The sequence below is a fragment of the Littorina saxatilis genome, linkage group LG17 (genome assembly GCF_037325665.1).
Source record: "Littorina saxatilis isolate snail1 linkage group LG17, US_GU_Lsax_2.0, whole genome shotgun sequence".
Taxonomy (NCBI): Eukaryota; Metazoa; Mollusca; class Gastropoda; order Littorinimorpha; family Littorinidae; genus Littorina; species Littorina saxatilis.
In genome coordinates this window covers 19,705,401-19,718,249 of record NC_090261.1, presented here as the reverse complement: position 1 = coordinate 19,718,249, position 12,849 = coordinate 19,705,401, and the positions used below count along the sequence as shown (strand labels likewise).

The 12,849-nt window shown below is 41.7% G+C and overlaps 1 protein-coding gene across 1 annotated transcript in view; it reads left to right on the top strand.

Annotated features, from left to right (window-relative positions):
- The first annotated feature begins 200 nt into the window (after positions 1 to 200).
- LOC138952790 (lysosomal proton-coupled steroid conjugate and bile acid symporter SLC46A3-like) overlaps positions 201 to 12,849 on the top strand; it is a 31,462-nt gene continuing 18,813 nt past the window's right edge. Inside the window, exons 1-3 of the mRNA XM_070324530.1 lie at positions 201 to 1,573; positions 1,997 to 2,080; positions 10,693 to 10,849. Coding sequence (XP_070180631.1) covers positions 352 to 1,573; positions 1,997 to 2,080; positions 10,693 to 10,849 — 1,463 coding nt within the window. The 5' untranslated portion in view covers positions 201 to 351. The remainder of the gene's footprint in view (positions 1,574 to 1,996; positions 2,081 to 10,692; positions 10,850 to 12,849) is intronic.

Genomic DNA, 12,849 nt, shown 5'->3' with positions numbered 1-12,849 from the left:
CAAACTTCAGTTTTTTGCTTTACAAACCTAGGTTCGTTGTTCAAAATGCGACAGAAGAGGATGCAAATCAGTTTAGAATATTATTCTTGTGATTTTGTACAAGTGGAGCCTGAAATGTCAGCGAATAGATCAAAAACAGTCTGAGAAGCAGGTGCGCATGAGACGGTGCAAACCGGAACTTGTCCAGAGGGCAGCAGTGTAGGAATGGATTGTCTGCTGTTGTTTTTGTGTCACATCATTCATCTCGTCGCGCTCAACCCACGAAATCCTCCGATCTTTCCGGGCGGGCTATGACTCATTGGGCCCCTTACCTTGATCGTGAGTTTCGATTCGAGGGCGATAGACACAAAAATGTCGACGACGGTGAACGAGAGGAGTCCAATGCGGCAGCGGTATCGGCCGTCCCAGAGCAGTGAAACTGAAACCCAAAGAACATGGAAATGGAAGTTGATGTCTCGCATTTTTAAAATCATCGACAGTGTTCAGAGTTATTTTGTCGAAGTGGCGCTCTTCTTTTTCTTCCTGGCTCGCCACATGACTTTACCGCTTTTCCAGGAATATGTTCAAACGGAGATTTACAAACAGCACGGACTGGACTTTCTGAGTCTGACGCAAAATTCAAACGGGACGACACACCGTGGTGCCCAATGGAATGACGCGCACCATGAGAGTGTGTTGGTTGTGCTGGGTCTTCAGATTGCCGAGGGCTTGCCGGCGATTGTGACAGTTATTATTTTAGGGGCCCTGAGTGACCGTACGGGGCGCCATCGTATTATGCTATGGTTGCCTGCGCTGGGAAGCTGCTTGTACTCCTTCATTTACATACTCATACAGTACACAGGCTGGAGTGTTGACGGCCTGTTCCTTGCGTCAGCATTCAGAGGACTCAGCGGTAGTATGACAGCATTTCTGGCCGGGTCGTCATTTTATGCAATAAACAGTGTAAAACCAGACCAGCGTACGTCCAGGTTGGCCATTCAAGAGTTCCTGAACGGCGGAGCGTATGCTGTGGGAAATCTCATGGTGGGGTTCTGGGTGAAAGATGCTGGCTTCCTCAGGCCTTTCTGGTTTGCTTTTATCTGCAGCATCATTGCTCTTCTTATCTCCTTTTTTCTAATCGAGGAAACCACAGAGGCTGCAGCCGCTGAACAGCAACAGAGCCCAAGGAGGAATCGCAGTTCTGGCAACTGCTTCAAGGACCTCTTCCAGCCCATGGTCAAATACTTCAAATGCTGCCAGAGTTCTGCTCTCGTCAAGATATGGCTGGCCATCTTGGCTTTCCAGACGTACGCCTTTGTCCACATCGGTCAAGAGAACACCCTTGTGCTGTACTTGACCGGTCAGCCGTACCTGTACTCATGGAGGAACTCTGTGACAGGAGCTGCCCCCTGGGTGAAGATTGGACTGCTGTTGTCCGTAATCATGGCTGTGGCTGCCATAGCAACGGCTCTCTGTACGCCTATCTTCCAGCGCTTCTTGTCAGACACTTCCATAGTCTTCATTGGTCTGGCGTCCAAGGCTGTGGGAACACTGTGGATTGCTGTTGTTCACAATGAAACCCTTATTTTCTTTTGTAAGTCGTTTGTTCTGTCAGATGCAGCTTGTAAACCATCGAATGTACATTACCATCAGTAAAAAAAAGAAATCAAGAAATAACATTTTAAAGTAGAAATTTTGGTGTAACTGTATACATAGAAACAGGTTAACTAGACAGATGTTTTTCTACAAAGTCAGCAATCAGAGTAGTTCATCCGTTTACTTTTACTGGTTTAAGTGAATTCATCAATTTCATGTGAATTTTTACACACAAAATCTATACTGTATTGATCAAAATTATCAAAAATATATTGAAGAGAAAGAGCCCTTCCACAAAACCATTATAATTTTTATGTTAACTTATACAACTAATGAGCAGTATGGTTACTACTACTGTAATACTAGTAGTACAACACATTTTAGTAGGAGTTTAATCCTGATTAAACATTGTTTTTTGCAGCCATCCTTCTGCTTGCCTTTGAGCTCCTGCCTTTTCCGATGTTGCGCGCCTCAGTATCCAGAGGGATTGCTCCTTCACAGCAAGGTCAGTCTGCACTAATTCGTGAATTAATTAATCAATTTCACTAATGCCAAACTTATTCTTCTAATTCGCCTGTCAGTGTATTTAGAGATCAGTTTTCAAGATAAAGTTGGTCTGCTATAATTCCTCCACAGGCCCATGCAGTTTGTCCACCAGGGCGTAGACTGTTGAGGATTCGCCAGACCTCCTCTGGGATCGCGTTAACGCATGTTTTTTGCGTATTTGACGCGTTTTAAAATCCGCCCACGCATTTCCCCGGCGCTTATGCGCAACGCGTACGCAAAACAACTTCTATTCAAAACGGCATGCTCAGCAGCACATCCCAATACTGAATCAGACTATAGCACACGTGCGTGAGTTTAGAATCTCTAGTCTGTTCTGGATCAAACATAGCACAAGCGCGCGCGCGCGAGTTCAAATCTAAAGTCTGTTTTGGATAAAACAAAATGAGGTGACGTGCTCTCGGTATAAGATTGTCGCAAGCGACGCAAAACAACGCCGGTCGGTTTTTTGAAACAGAACATACACCAAAGTTGACACTCTGATGCGTATCGCCGTGAGCCCAAGTGCGGACGTTGTAGACAGGGCTTGCCGCGAATTCCAGAGCCGATGTGAGCGCCGGAAATAGGTGAGTGAAATGCGTGTTTTTGACATGATTTAACTGTGTTATAGTGTGACGCAAAATCGATTCTGCTTTACGCGTTTTTTGGCCGACATTGCGTAAGCCGTACGCAATTGAGTTCATCTACAGTACTAGTACCAAAAGGGGGAAAATGAGCTAAAATTTAAAATAAAGATAAAAACAATAACTGTTAAGGTTTTAGATACCTTGAACAATGTAGAAACAGATTTTGAAATGACAAAATGGATACCAATACCATGAATCCTTTTACCAGGAGCAGCATGTTTAGTACGGGGGGTATTCTGGCGTTACGGATGCAACGTTGGGACACCATCACTATGTATACAGGGGTGTACCTTAACTTTTTTTACTACCGGCCAGGGGGGGGGCAGTAAGTCAAAAATTGAACCGCCCCCCAAAATCCCAACTGGCCGGGATTTCTTACAACCGCCCCAGTGGCTCGTAGCGTGCTAACCACAAACACAAAAGACATACATTCATACTTATTATGCATACATGTGGATTTGCACTACTAATAACTACCACAAACACACACACAGACCTGTTTACCAGTACGATTTGGGCGTATTTTGTACGCCAAATTATTATCGGTACGCAAATACGCGACACACGCACAAAATACGCTTAAGAAAAAGTCTAGAATACGTTTTCCGGTGTTGGTGTGCTGATTATGGAATGGTACAACTGATACCGGTTTCGGTCGAAGGGAGATAACCATGACAGCGAGTCTTCAGCTGTGGAAACCTTGTTCAGTTGTAACTTGTTGGCACGTGCGATCGTCTGGACAATCGTGGCAAAATGAAGCAGAAAAATGTGCCCGTTTTGGATGACTGTACCAAGTCTAAACAGCAGAAGCAGCAGATTTTCTTGGAGAAATATAAGAAAAAACTAGGAATTGTGGAGTCTACTAGGGGAAAAAGTCATGCACACTGCAAGTATTGTAAATCAGATTTCTCCGTTGCCCATGCTGGGAAATATGACATCGAACGACACTGCAGTTCCTAAACTCACCTGGACAAGGTTGCTGCAAAGAAATCCGCTGAAAGCTGCCAAGGAATTATGAAGTTCATTCCCGCAAAGCAAATCCTGCCAGAAGAAAAGGCTGTAGTCCGCGCTGAAGCAATGTCAACCGTAGATGTTATTTCACGAACTTCATCTTTTCATTATTAATCTGTTTGGAAGACACTGGTTATAATGCTATAAACTGACAGGTAAATAAAATTGTTTTTATCCCTGTTGTATTGGAAGGAGTTAAATTCTGAAGGTGTTCACAAGACATGCTATTCTTACACAAACACGTTTGCACCCACGCGTACATTTTCCCTAGCCCATATATGGCTTTGCTTGCAAAGTACACCAACTTTTTGAAAAATACACTCAACTTTTTGGGAAAGTACTCTTGCCTCGGGTTTAGGGTAAACAGGTCTGCACACAAAAAACTTGATGACTAAAATGCTATATTTTAATATAATGATAATTAACCTTGTTTTAATAAAGAATTTAAAATAAAAGCCACCACAAAGAAACAAGAAATCAAAACAACATTCACACCCCGTCACACAATCACACACTAAACCTCACTGAAAGTTACCCCCTACCACACAATTTACAAAGTAATTTACTATGGAACTTTACTTACCACATAAACAAACACACACTTTAAACAAAAGAGTAAATCAGCAATTTTTGAGTCACTTGAGAAAAAGTGACTATGTAATCGGTCAGTGTTAGTCTGTCCGGCCGGCCGGCCGTCCGTAGACACCACCTTAACGTTGGACTTTTCTCGGAAACTATCAAAGCGATCCGGCTCATATTTTGTTTAGTCGTGACCTCCAATGACCTCTACACTTTAACGATGGTTTCGTTGACCTTTGACCTTTTTCAAGGTCACAGGTCAGCGTCAAAGGAAAAATTAGACATTTTATATCTTTGACAAAGTTCATCGGATGTGATTGAAACTTTGTAGGATTATTCTTTACATCAAAGTATTTACATCTGTAGCCTTTTACGAACGTTATCAGAAAAACAAGGGAGATAACTAGCCTTTTCTGTTCGGCAACACACAACTTAACGTTGGGCTTTTCTCGGAAACTATAAAAGTGACCGGGCTCAAATTTTATGTGAACGTGACTCCCAGTGACCTCTACACTTTGACGTCTGCTTTGGTGACCTTTGACCTTTTTCAAGGTCACAGGTATGTCTTGAAGGAAAAAAATTGAAATATCATATCTCTGAAACTATTCATCGGATTTGATTCAAACTTTATAGGATTATTCTTTACATCAAATTATTTACATCTGTATTGTGTTGTGAATAGCAATTTCTTCCTGTCCATCTGATGCCTCATATAATATTCAGAACTGCGAAAGTGACTCGATCGAGCGTTTGCTCTTCTTGTTTTAAATTTAAATTATGTTTTTTGTATAAAAAGCTGACTACAATTGTAAAAAAATTTTTCAAAGTTGCTTTCTTGTTTTGTTTCTTTTTCTTTATGTGTGTGTTATTAATATTACTGTTTGATCAAGCAGAAGTATAAAAGTTGCATACCAGCCAAATTTACAGAGTATCCCTGCAGTCAATGACCTATACATTTCCCAGAAACTGGATCAGTGGTACATAGCAGGCACATCAAAGGAAAAATACAGAGGGGGAATATGTTTGCTCTGGATGGGCGGTCAGATCAAAGGCAGATGCATTGTAAAAGCTGGTTGGCCTTGAGACCTGGGTCAATGACCAGTACTTGCAATCTGAACACAGCTGCCTGTCCAGACACTGACTGACCTTCTTACCCGGGGTCAATGACCGAGTTTTTATCTGAGAGGAAACTGTTTTACAACATGTGAAAGTCTCTGAAGGATTTAACAACGTTGCCTAACGACTTTGTGCTTCAGCGAAATTTGAACCCGCCCGGCGGGCGATTTCAGAGGAATTTCGAACCAGCCGGGGGCGATCAGGCGACCGCCAATATTCAGCCCTGTGTATATCGCAAAAAAAGTAGATGTCCATTAATTTTTGATTATGATATGCTTGATGACATTGCAATAAGACTTTTAGAACAGACCTTGCACCCCCAACTGCATGTGTGAACTTAAAGAGTTGTAAATACAATGGGACACCGTAGCATCCGAACACTAGAAACAAAACTTTCTCTAAATTAGCAAAGGAAAGTACAATGAAGCTAAATTTATTATAAATGTTAACAACACCACTTAGTTGTTGTAGCCCAGCTAGTATAAAATTTGGTCACACTTGGTTTTCAGGAGAAAAAAACAAACCATTACAGCGTTACAGAATTACACGGGACACCATAAACTCCTACTCCTTGTTTTTGTTTGTTGAAATGCTGTCTTTTTGATTTAGAATGAGTTATGGAGTCATGCATGCACACAAAAATGTGATATATAAATTATTATATATATATATATATCATGTTTGATCAGAAAATCTATAGTTTCAATGTCACATGTACAGTCTGACCACCACTCGAAGAAATTTTAACACTGCAAGTATGAATGCAAACTATAAATTTATTTACACAGGAAATGCACAGATAAATCATAAAACAAATTAAATTACATATTCTTACTCCGAATCACATATAGCATTTACACAGTCTGAGATGCTAAGGTCTGAAAACGCTTACCTGTCTAACATTTTTAAAGGGAAGCAACCCCATCACCAAAAGAGCTAAAAATAGCCATGGTAATGAGCACATACTCTGTGAGTTACCTCCCATTGGTGTGTACTACGTCACTACCTCTATCACCACGTGGCTACAATCATACGACTTTTTCAGCCTCTTGAGAGGAGGTTGTCTGATTTTGGCGCTCCCGTGGTTGACTCTTGTGTTGGTTGACACCTGCCGGCCACGTTACCCGTCTACTTTGCTTGCTGGCTTTTGTAGTTGGTGAGCTCGTTCCTTTTGTCGTTTTATTGACAGGAATTTTTGCCTTGTAGTTGCTGAATTTCTGTCCATTTTGGACTTGTGTTTTTCAGTAACTTTTGTGGTTCAACGCCATTTTTGACTCACATGCGAAGCAAAAGTGAGTCTATGTACTCACCCGAGTCGTCCGTCCGTCCGTCCGTCCGGAAAACTTTAACGTTGGATATTTCTTGGACACTATTAAGTCTATCAACACCTGATGTGGCTTGATGGTGTATGGTTACAAGATATCAAAAAACATGTGCGGCAACTTGACCTCACTTCAAGTTCAAGGTCACAGGGGCCGTAATTGTTGTCTTAAAAATGACCATTTTTCACATTTTCGCATTTTTTTCTGAAGTTATCGAGAATGGCAACCTTAGCTATGTATGCTATACAGGGCAATGTAAGCCCTATCTTTGGACACCAGTTTGGTTGACCTTGCTTCAAGGTCAAGGTCGCAAGGGTCCTTTAAAGTTGGATTGTATACATATTTTGAAGTGACCTTGACCCTGAACTATGGAAGATAACTGTTTCAAACTTAAAAATTATGTGGGGTACATGTTATGCTTTCATCATGAGACACATTTGGTCACATATGATCAAGGTCAAGGTCACTTTGACCCTTATGAAATGTGACCAAAATAAGGTAGTGAACCACTAAAAGTGACCATATCTCATGGTAGAAAGAGCCAATAAGCACCATTGTACTTCCTATGTCTTGAATTAACAGCTTTGTGTTGCATGACCTTGGATGACCTTGACCTTGGGTCAAGGTCACATGTATTTTGGTAGGAAAAATGTGTAAAGCAGTTCTTAGTGTATGATGTCATTGCTAGGTTTAGTTATTTGACCTTGACCGTCAAGGTCAAGGTCATGTAAATGTCAAGGTCAAGCATGTGAGTCGTATGGGCTTTGCCCTTCTTGTTGTTGTTGGTCAGCATGGCTGACTCGGCCCCCCGCAGGTTTGGGGGAGTCCCATATTGGTTGGGACGAGAAAGAATTTACCTGATTCTCCCCAGCGACTAACGGATTTTGTTTCTCCTTTTACCCTTGTTAAGTGTTTCTTGTATAGAATATAGTCAATGTTTGTAAAGATGTTAGTCAAGCAGTATGTAAGAAATGTTAAGTCCTTTGTACTGGAAACTTGCATTCTCCCAGAAAGGTAATATATTGTACTACGTTGCAAGCCCCTGGAGCAAATTTTTGATTAGTGCTTTTGTGAACAAGAAACAATTGACAAGTGGCTCTATCCCAATCTCCCCCCTTCCCCCGTCGCGATATAACCTTCGTGGTTGAAAACGACGTAAAACACCAAACAAAGAAAGAAAGTTGCATGGGACACAAAGAGAAAATGTAAACACGGTTTATTTAGATCAAGTTACCTGCTAGCAAAACACAAACATTAAAAAAATAATATACGTTATTTGCGTGTTTGACCAAAATATGACATTTTACCCAGATCGAGACAGTCATTGTTCTCCGAGACCGCGCTAGCGGTCGAGGTGAACAATGACTGTCGAGATCTGTGTAAAATGTCATATTTTGGTCAAACACGTAAATAACATTTATGTATCAATCGAATTCCTTTCAGGTACTTATGACTTTGTTGTTGTTTTGACGATTGAACGAGCACACACACACATGCATGCAATCCACAGTCATGTATGCAATCAAACACATAAGCTTCATATTTGGGCGTTTCAGGTTGACCGAAACTTCAAAGGAACTACAAAATACACGTCATGTACTCACTTTGTTGTTGTTTTGACATTGAACAGCACACACACATGCAATCAAACACATGACGTTTTTTTTTGTTGAGTTCCTTTGAAGTTTCGGTCAACCTGAAAAGCCAAATTATAAAGTTTTGTCGGCCTCTGACGTCACATGACTCAAAGAAGGGAAATCCAATCTCCAATCGATACATTAAAGTATAATGATGCATGGAACTAAAAGCATATAAAAATACCAACCTCAAATGCAGATGGTCAAAGATGATTGAAGAAAATCATCGATTTCACAGCTTGTCGACAAAAGTGCTACTTTCCGTTTCAGATGCACGAGTGACCGGAAGACGGGACGCGTCACTTTTTTTTGTGTCCCAAGGTCAAAATGTGTTTGGATTTTCTGTGTAAACGTCATCGGTTTGTGTGGAATTTCCCGGAGAATTCCGTCAACGCAAGGAAACCGGTCTGAACTCGAGTTTCGAACACATTTTCTGCGATTGTTTGGGTTGCGTTTCAGACGCTACACTTGAGACACCGCTATGTAAAAATATTCTCAGCATCCAAATCTTTCGAATATTTGTAAGCTAATAGGGTGCGAAATGAAGTATTTTGGATATAGTTTGTTGATGTGCATAGTGGACAAGCTGATTTTATTTTGTCATCGACTTTGGGAAAGTGAAAAATACATCACAATGGGACACTTAGTGATGCGTCTGAAACGCAATTTTTCGTCCATACTTGCGTCAATATCCACTTCTAAAGGAAAAAAACAAAGTGTAGCACAATGTTTTGTTAATGCATGAAGCCTAAATTAAAAGCATAATTTCTTGTGGTGATGCACTGATGTCGTCAATATCACTGTTTGAGTTGACCCACTGAAGCCATTCCTCTTTAGGAAAGCCATTTTGGGTCACAACTTCGACATTTTATTATCAGTTTGCAATTAAATGCATCATGCAGACAGCAAAAAATATATGAATTTATACATTATCATTATCTTAATGCATTGCCACAATACAAATGTAACTACAAGCCTTATTTTGAACAAAATCTTAATTGCACCACACTGACCACCAAAGTGATCAGTATTGAAGATGAACTCAATTTGAAAAATCCTAGCGCGATCCCTGCCTCCTCCCTCGGCTGTTGAAATATATCTAGAGATCCCTGTAGTCCTGGAGGATGTGTTCTGCTTCTCTGCATAGACCAGGCTTGGGAATTGTCCGCGAAATCGCGGATTTCCGCGAAAAGGAAATTACGTTTCAGCGAAAATAAAAAATTGTCCACGGCAAAAAAAAAGGTAAATTAAATTATATGTATACAGTGGAACCCCTCACAAAGACCCCCCTCTCTAACGACTACCCCGCCACAACGACCCTTTTTTTTTTAACCGATGTGTTTCCTTAGATAGTTGTCGCCAGTGAAGCGACCACCCCGCTCTAACGTCTAAGGACCGATCTAACAGCTTGTGTAACGACTTTGTCTTGTAATCCGTCAAATACGGTAACTCTTTTTGCATTGAAACATGCACCAGAACTGGTGGACACCATCGACAATGTCAAACATGAAATCGAAGCAGTTTGCTTGAGGAAACGGTCGTCAGCAACTCAAACTTCTCTGTTTTCTTTTTTTAAGAAAATCTGAGGTGACTTTCTTTGTGGCCCCCTGACCCCGCCCCCTCCCTCTGTAAGGACCCCCCTCCATAAGGACCGATTTTTGTCAACATTTTCAAGGTCGCTAGAGAGGGGTTCCACTGTATTATTGTCTCTCAATCCATGATTTTCTTACACGAGAACTATCAAAATATTGGTCTAAAATGCTAAAATTCGTTTTCCTTTCGGGAGGCTTCGCCCGCCTGGTCCCCCCAACAGGGCTCTGCCCCTGTAACCCGCCCGGGCCTAGGCGGCCCCTGGTTTTCAGAGTTTTTTCTATTTTGGAATTCCCATGCCTGATAGACACATGGACATTGAGAGGGCACCATGTTCCAATATATATATTATTTCATACATTTTTCTCTAATTCTGATGATAACTATAAGCCTTATACATTTTTTGATGGGGTAATTTACTTACATGCGGGTTTGTTGCTGCCAGTAGCAAGAAGTGTTCACCACAGTTCCAGTCAAGAAATAAAGACTGAAGAAAGTGGGCAGGACAGAGACACAGTCACAGTAATGATGTTGATACAGTAACATGTTGAGCAAACTGGAAGTACTGTCACTGTGTCAGCAACGTTTTGACACTAACCCTGTCAAGAATTAAATTAATTGATTTAAGTTACATCCAGGACATCATGTCTTTGTTTGTTCATTTGTGTGCAGGGTCCTTGTTTGCTATGATGCATTGTGGAGAGAGCATCACCTACTTCTTGGCTCCCTTTGTCTTCTCTGCCATTTACGCCTCGACTTTACATGCTTACAGTGGCCTGGTCTTCATTGTGTCTTTTCTCTTGCTGTCTCTGCCAGTGGCATTCACTTTGTAAGTATACAAGTTTCTATCTGCTATATGTGAAGGGGATGTGGATACATTTGTGTAAAACTTTGCTGTGAAGCTAAAGCAGTACAGTGGTACCTCCCCTTAACGACCCCTCTATTTTACCATCCCCTTCAATATTACAACTCATTTTTTCTTGACACATTATTTGTCCTGCTATTTCTTAGTATTTCTTACCTCTATATCAAGTCCCCCTCTCTGTTAAGACATACAACCTACCATCAATGGACCTATAACGACTTTTCTCAAAATAATCATGAGTTTGGTGTACTTTACTTCATCTCCAGTTGAGTCAGTAGGTAAAACCAATGTGAAAACATCCTGAAATCCTTTCCATGTACAACATCACTTTGGCACGCAAACTGAAGTACAGCCATTGTTTCTCATATCTATTTCAGCTCATTACTTTATTTTGTCAAAATAAATCTCATCCGCCGGATCTTTACTTTGTTCTGCAAAGAACTTTGCAACAACTAAAACAGAACATGCAGGTAAAGTTCAGAAAACTCCATGAAAGTAATCACAAAATTGTGATCGGCAAAGCTCGTGCTCATGTGCCATAATGGCTGGCGAACATGTTTTTGAAACCTGGAGCTTTTTCTTTGTTTTCCCCAATCTGTGAAAGAGTGAAGCGTTTGTTTGAATGAGGCCTTTACATGATGCCGGTTAACATTGAACAGTTTTTGGTTTAAGCAGAACTTTATTCAATTTTGATATTGACATTATATGAGCCTGTGCCAAAAGGTGGTGCTTAAAAGTGGGACATACCCGAGGAAAGTAAAATAGATTATTAGATGTTGCAAAGCCTACCACTGGAAACAGTAGTGTTTCTTGTTTGTAAATCAGGTTGTAGAAAGATAATTTTGTACAAAATATCCGAGAAATCAGCGTTTAAACCTATCAGTCAAAGCAACTTTGCGGAAAATATTGTGATTTTGAACGAGATCCCAACTGACATTTTTAGCTTTAGTAATGATAAATAAAACACTATTTTGTGTACATAAATGAATGGAAAGAATCACTATATCATGAGGCAATTACGGGCTGCTACCAACACCAACGTCAGCACACAGACTGTTCGCAACCGCCTGCATGCTGCCCAGTACCACGCCCGTCGTCCATCCAAGCGCCCCAAGCTAACCCTCATCCACAAGAGAGCTCGCAGAGTTTGGTCCAGGCATGACATTGGCTGGACACGTCAGCAGTGGGCTGTGGTCCTCTTCACTGATGAAGCACAACGACGGAGCACAGCCTGGAGCACAACGACGGCCGTGTGCGCGTGTGGAGGCGACAGGGGGAGCGCTACAACGATGACTGCATTCAGCAGGTGACTGCCCATGGTGGGGGTTCCATCATGGTATGGGGTGGGATCTCTGCCCATCACAGAACCCCCCTCTACCTCATCCAAGGCAGACTGAACGCCCAGCGCTACAGGGACGAGATCCTTCGCCGTTTTGCTGTACCCACATTACAGCAGATTGGAGCCCACTCCGTTTACATGGATGACAACACCACGCCGTACCGTGCTCGGCTGGTAAACGCCTTTCTCCAGCAAGCAGGGGTTGTCAGGATGGACTGGCCATCCTGTAGTCCGGATCTGAACCCTATTGAGAACTTTTGGGATGCACTGGAGCGCCGAGTGCACGACAACCACCCTCCACCACAAAACCTGCAACAGCTCTGGGGATTCCTTCAAGCAGAGTGGCAGGCTGCACCCCAGGCTAACCTGAGGAGGCTTGTCGAGTCCATGAGACATCGCTGCACTGAGTGCCTGGCAAATCGTGGAGGCAGCACTCATTATTGACTTTGTTTTCGTGATTTTCACACAGTCGAATGAACTTTGAAAATTTGGTGACTTTTGAAAATGATCCCTGCTGTGTTTAAAAATTTGCCAAAAATGGATTTGTCCATTCATCGCTTTGATTGTTTTATATTCAAACTGTCGAATAATGAAATTAAATATGTGCGAACGATCATCATTGTGT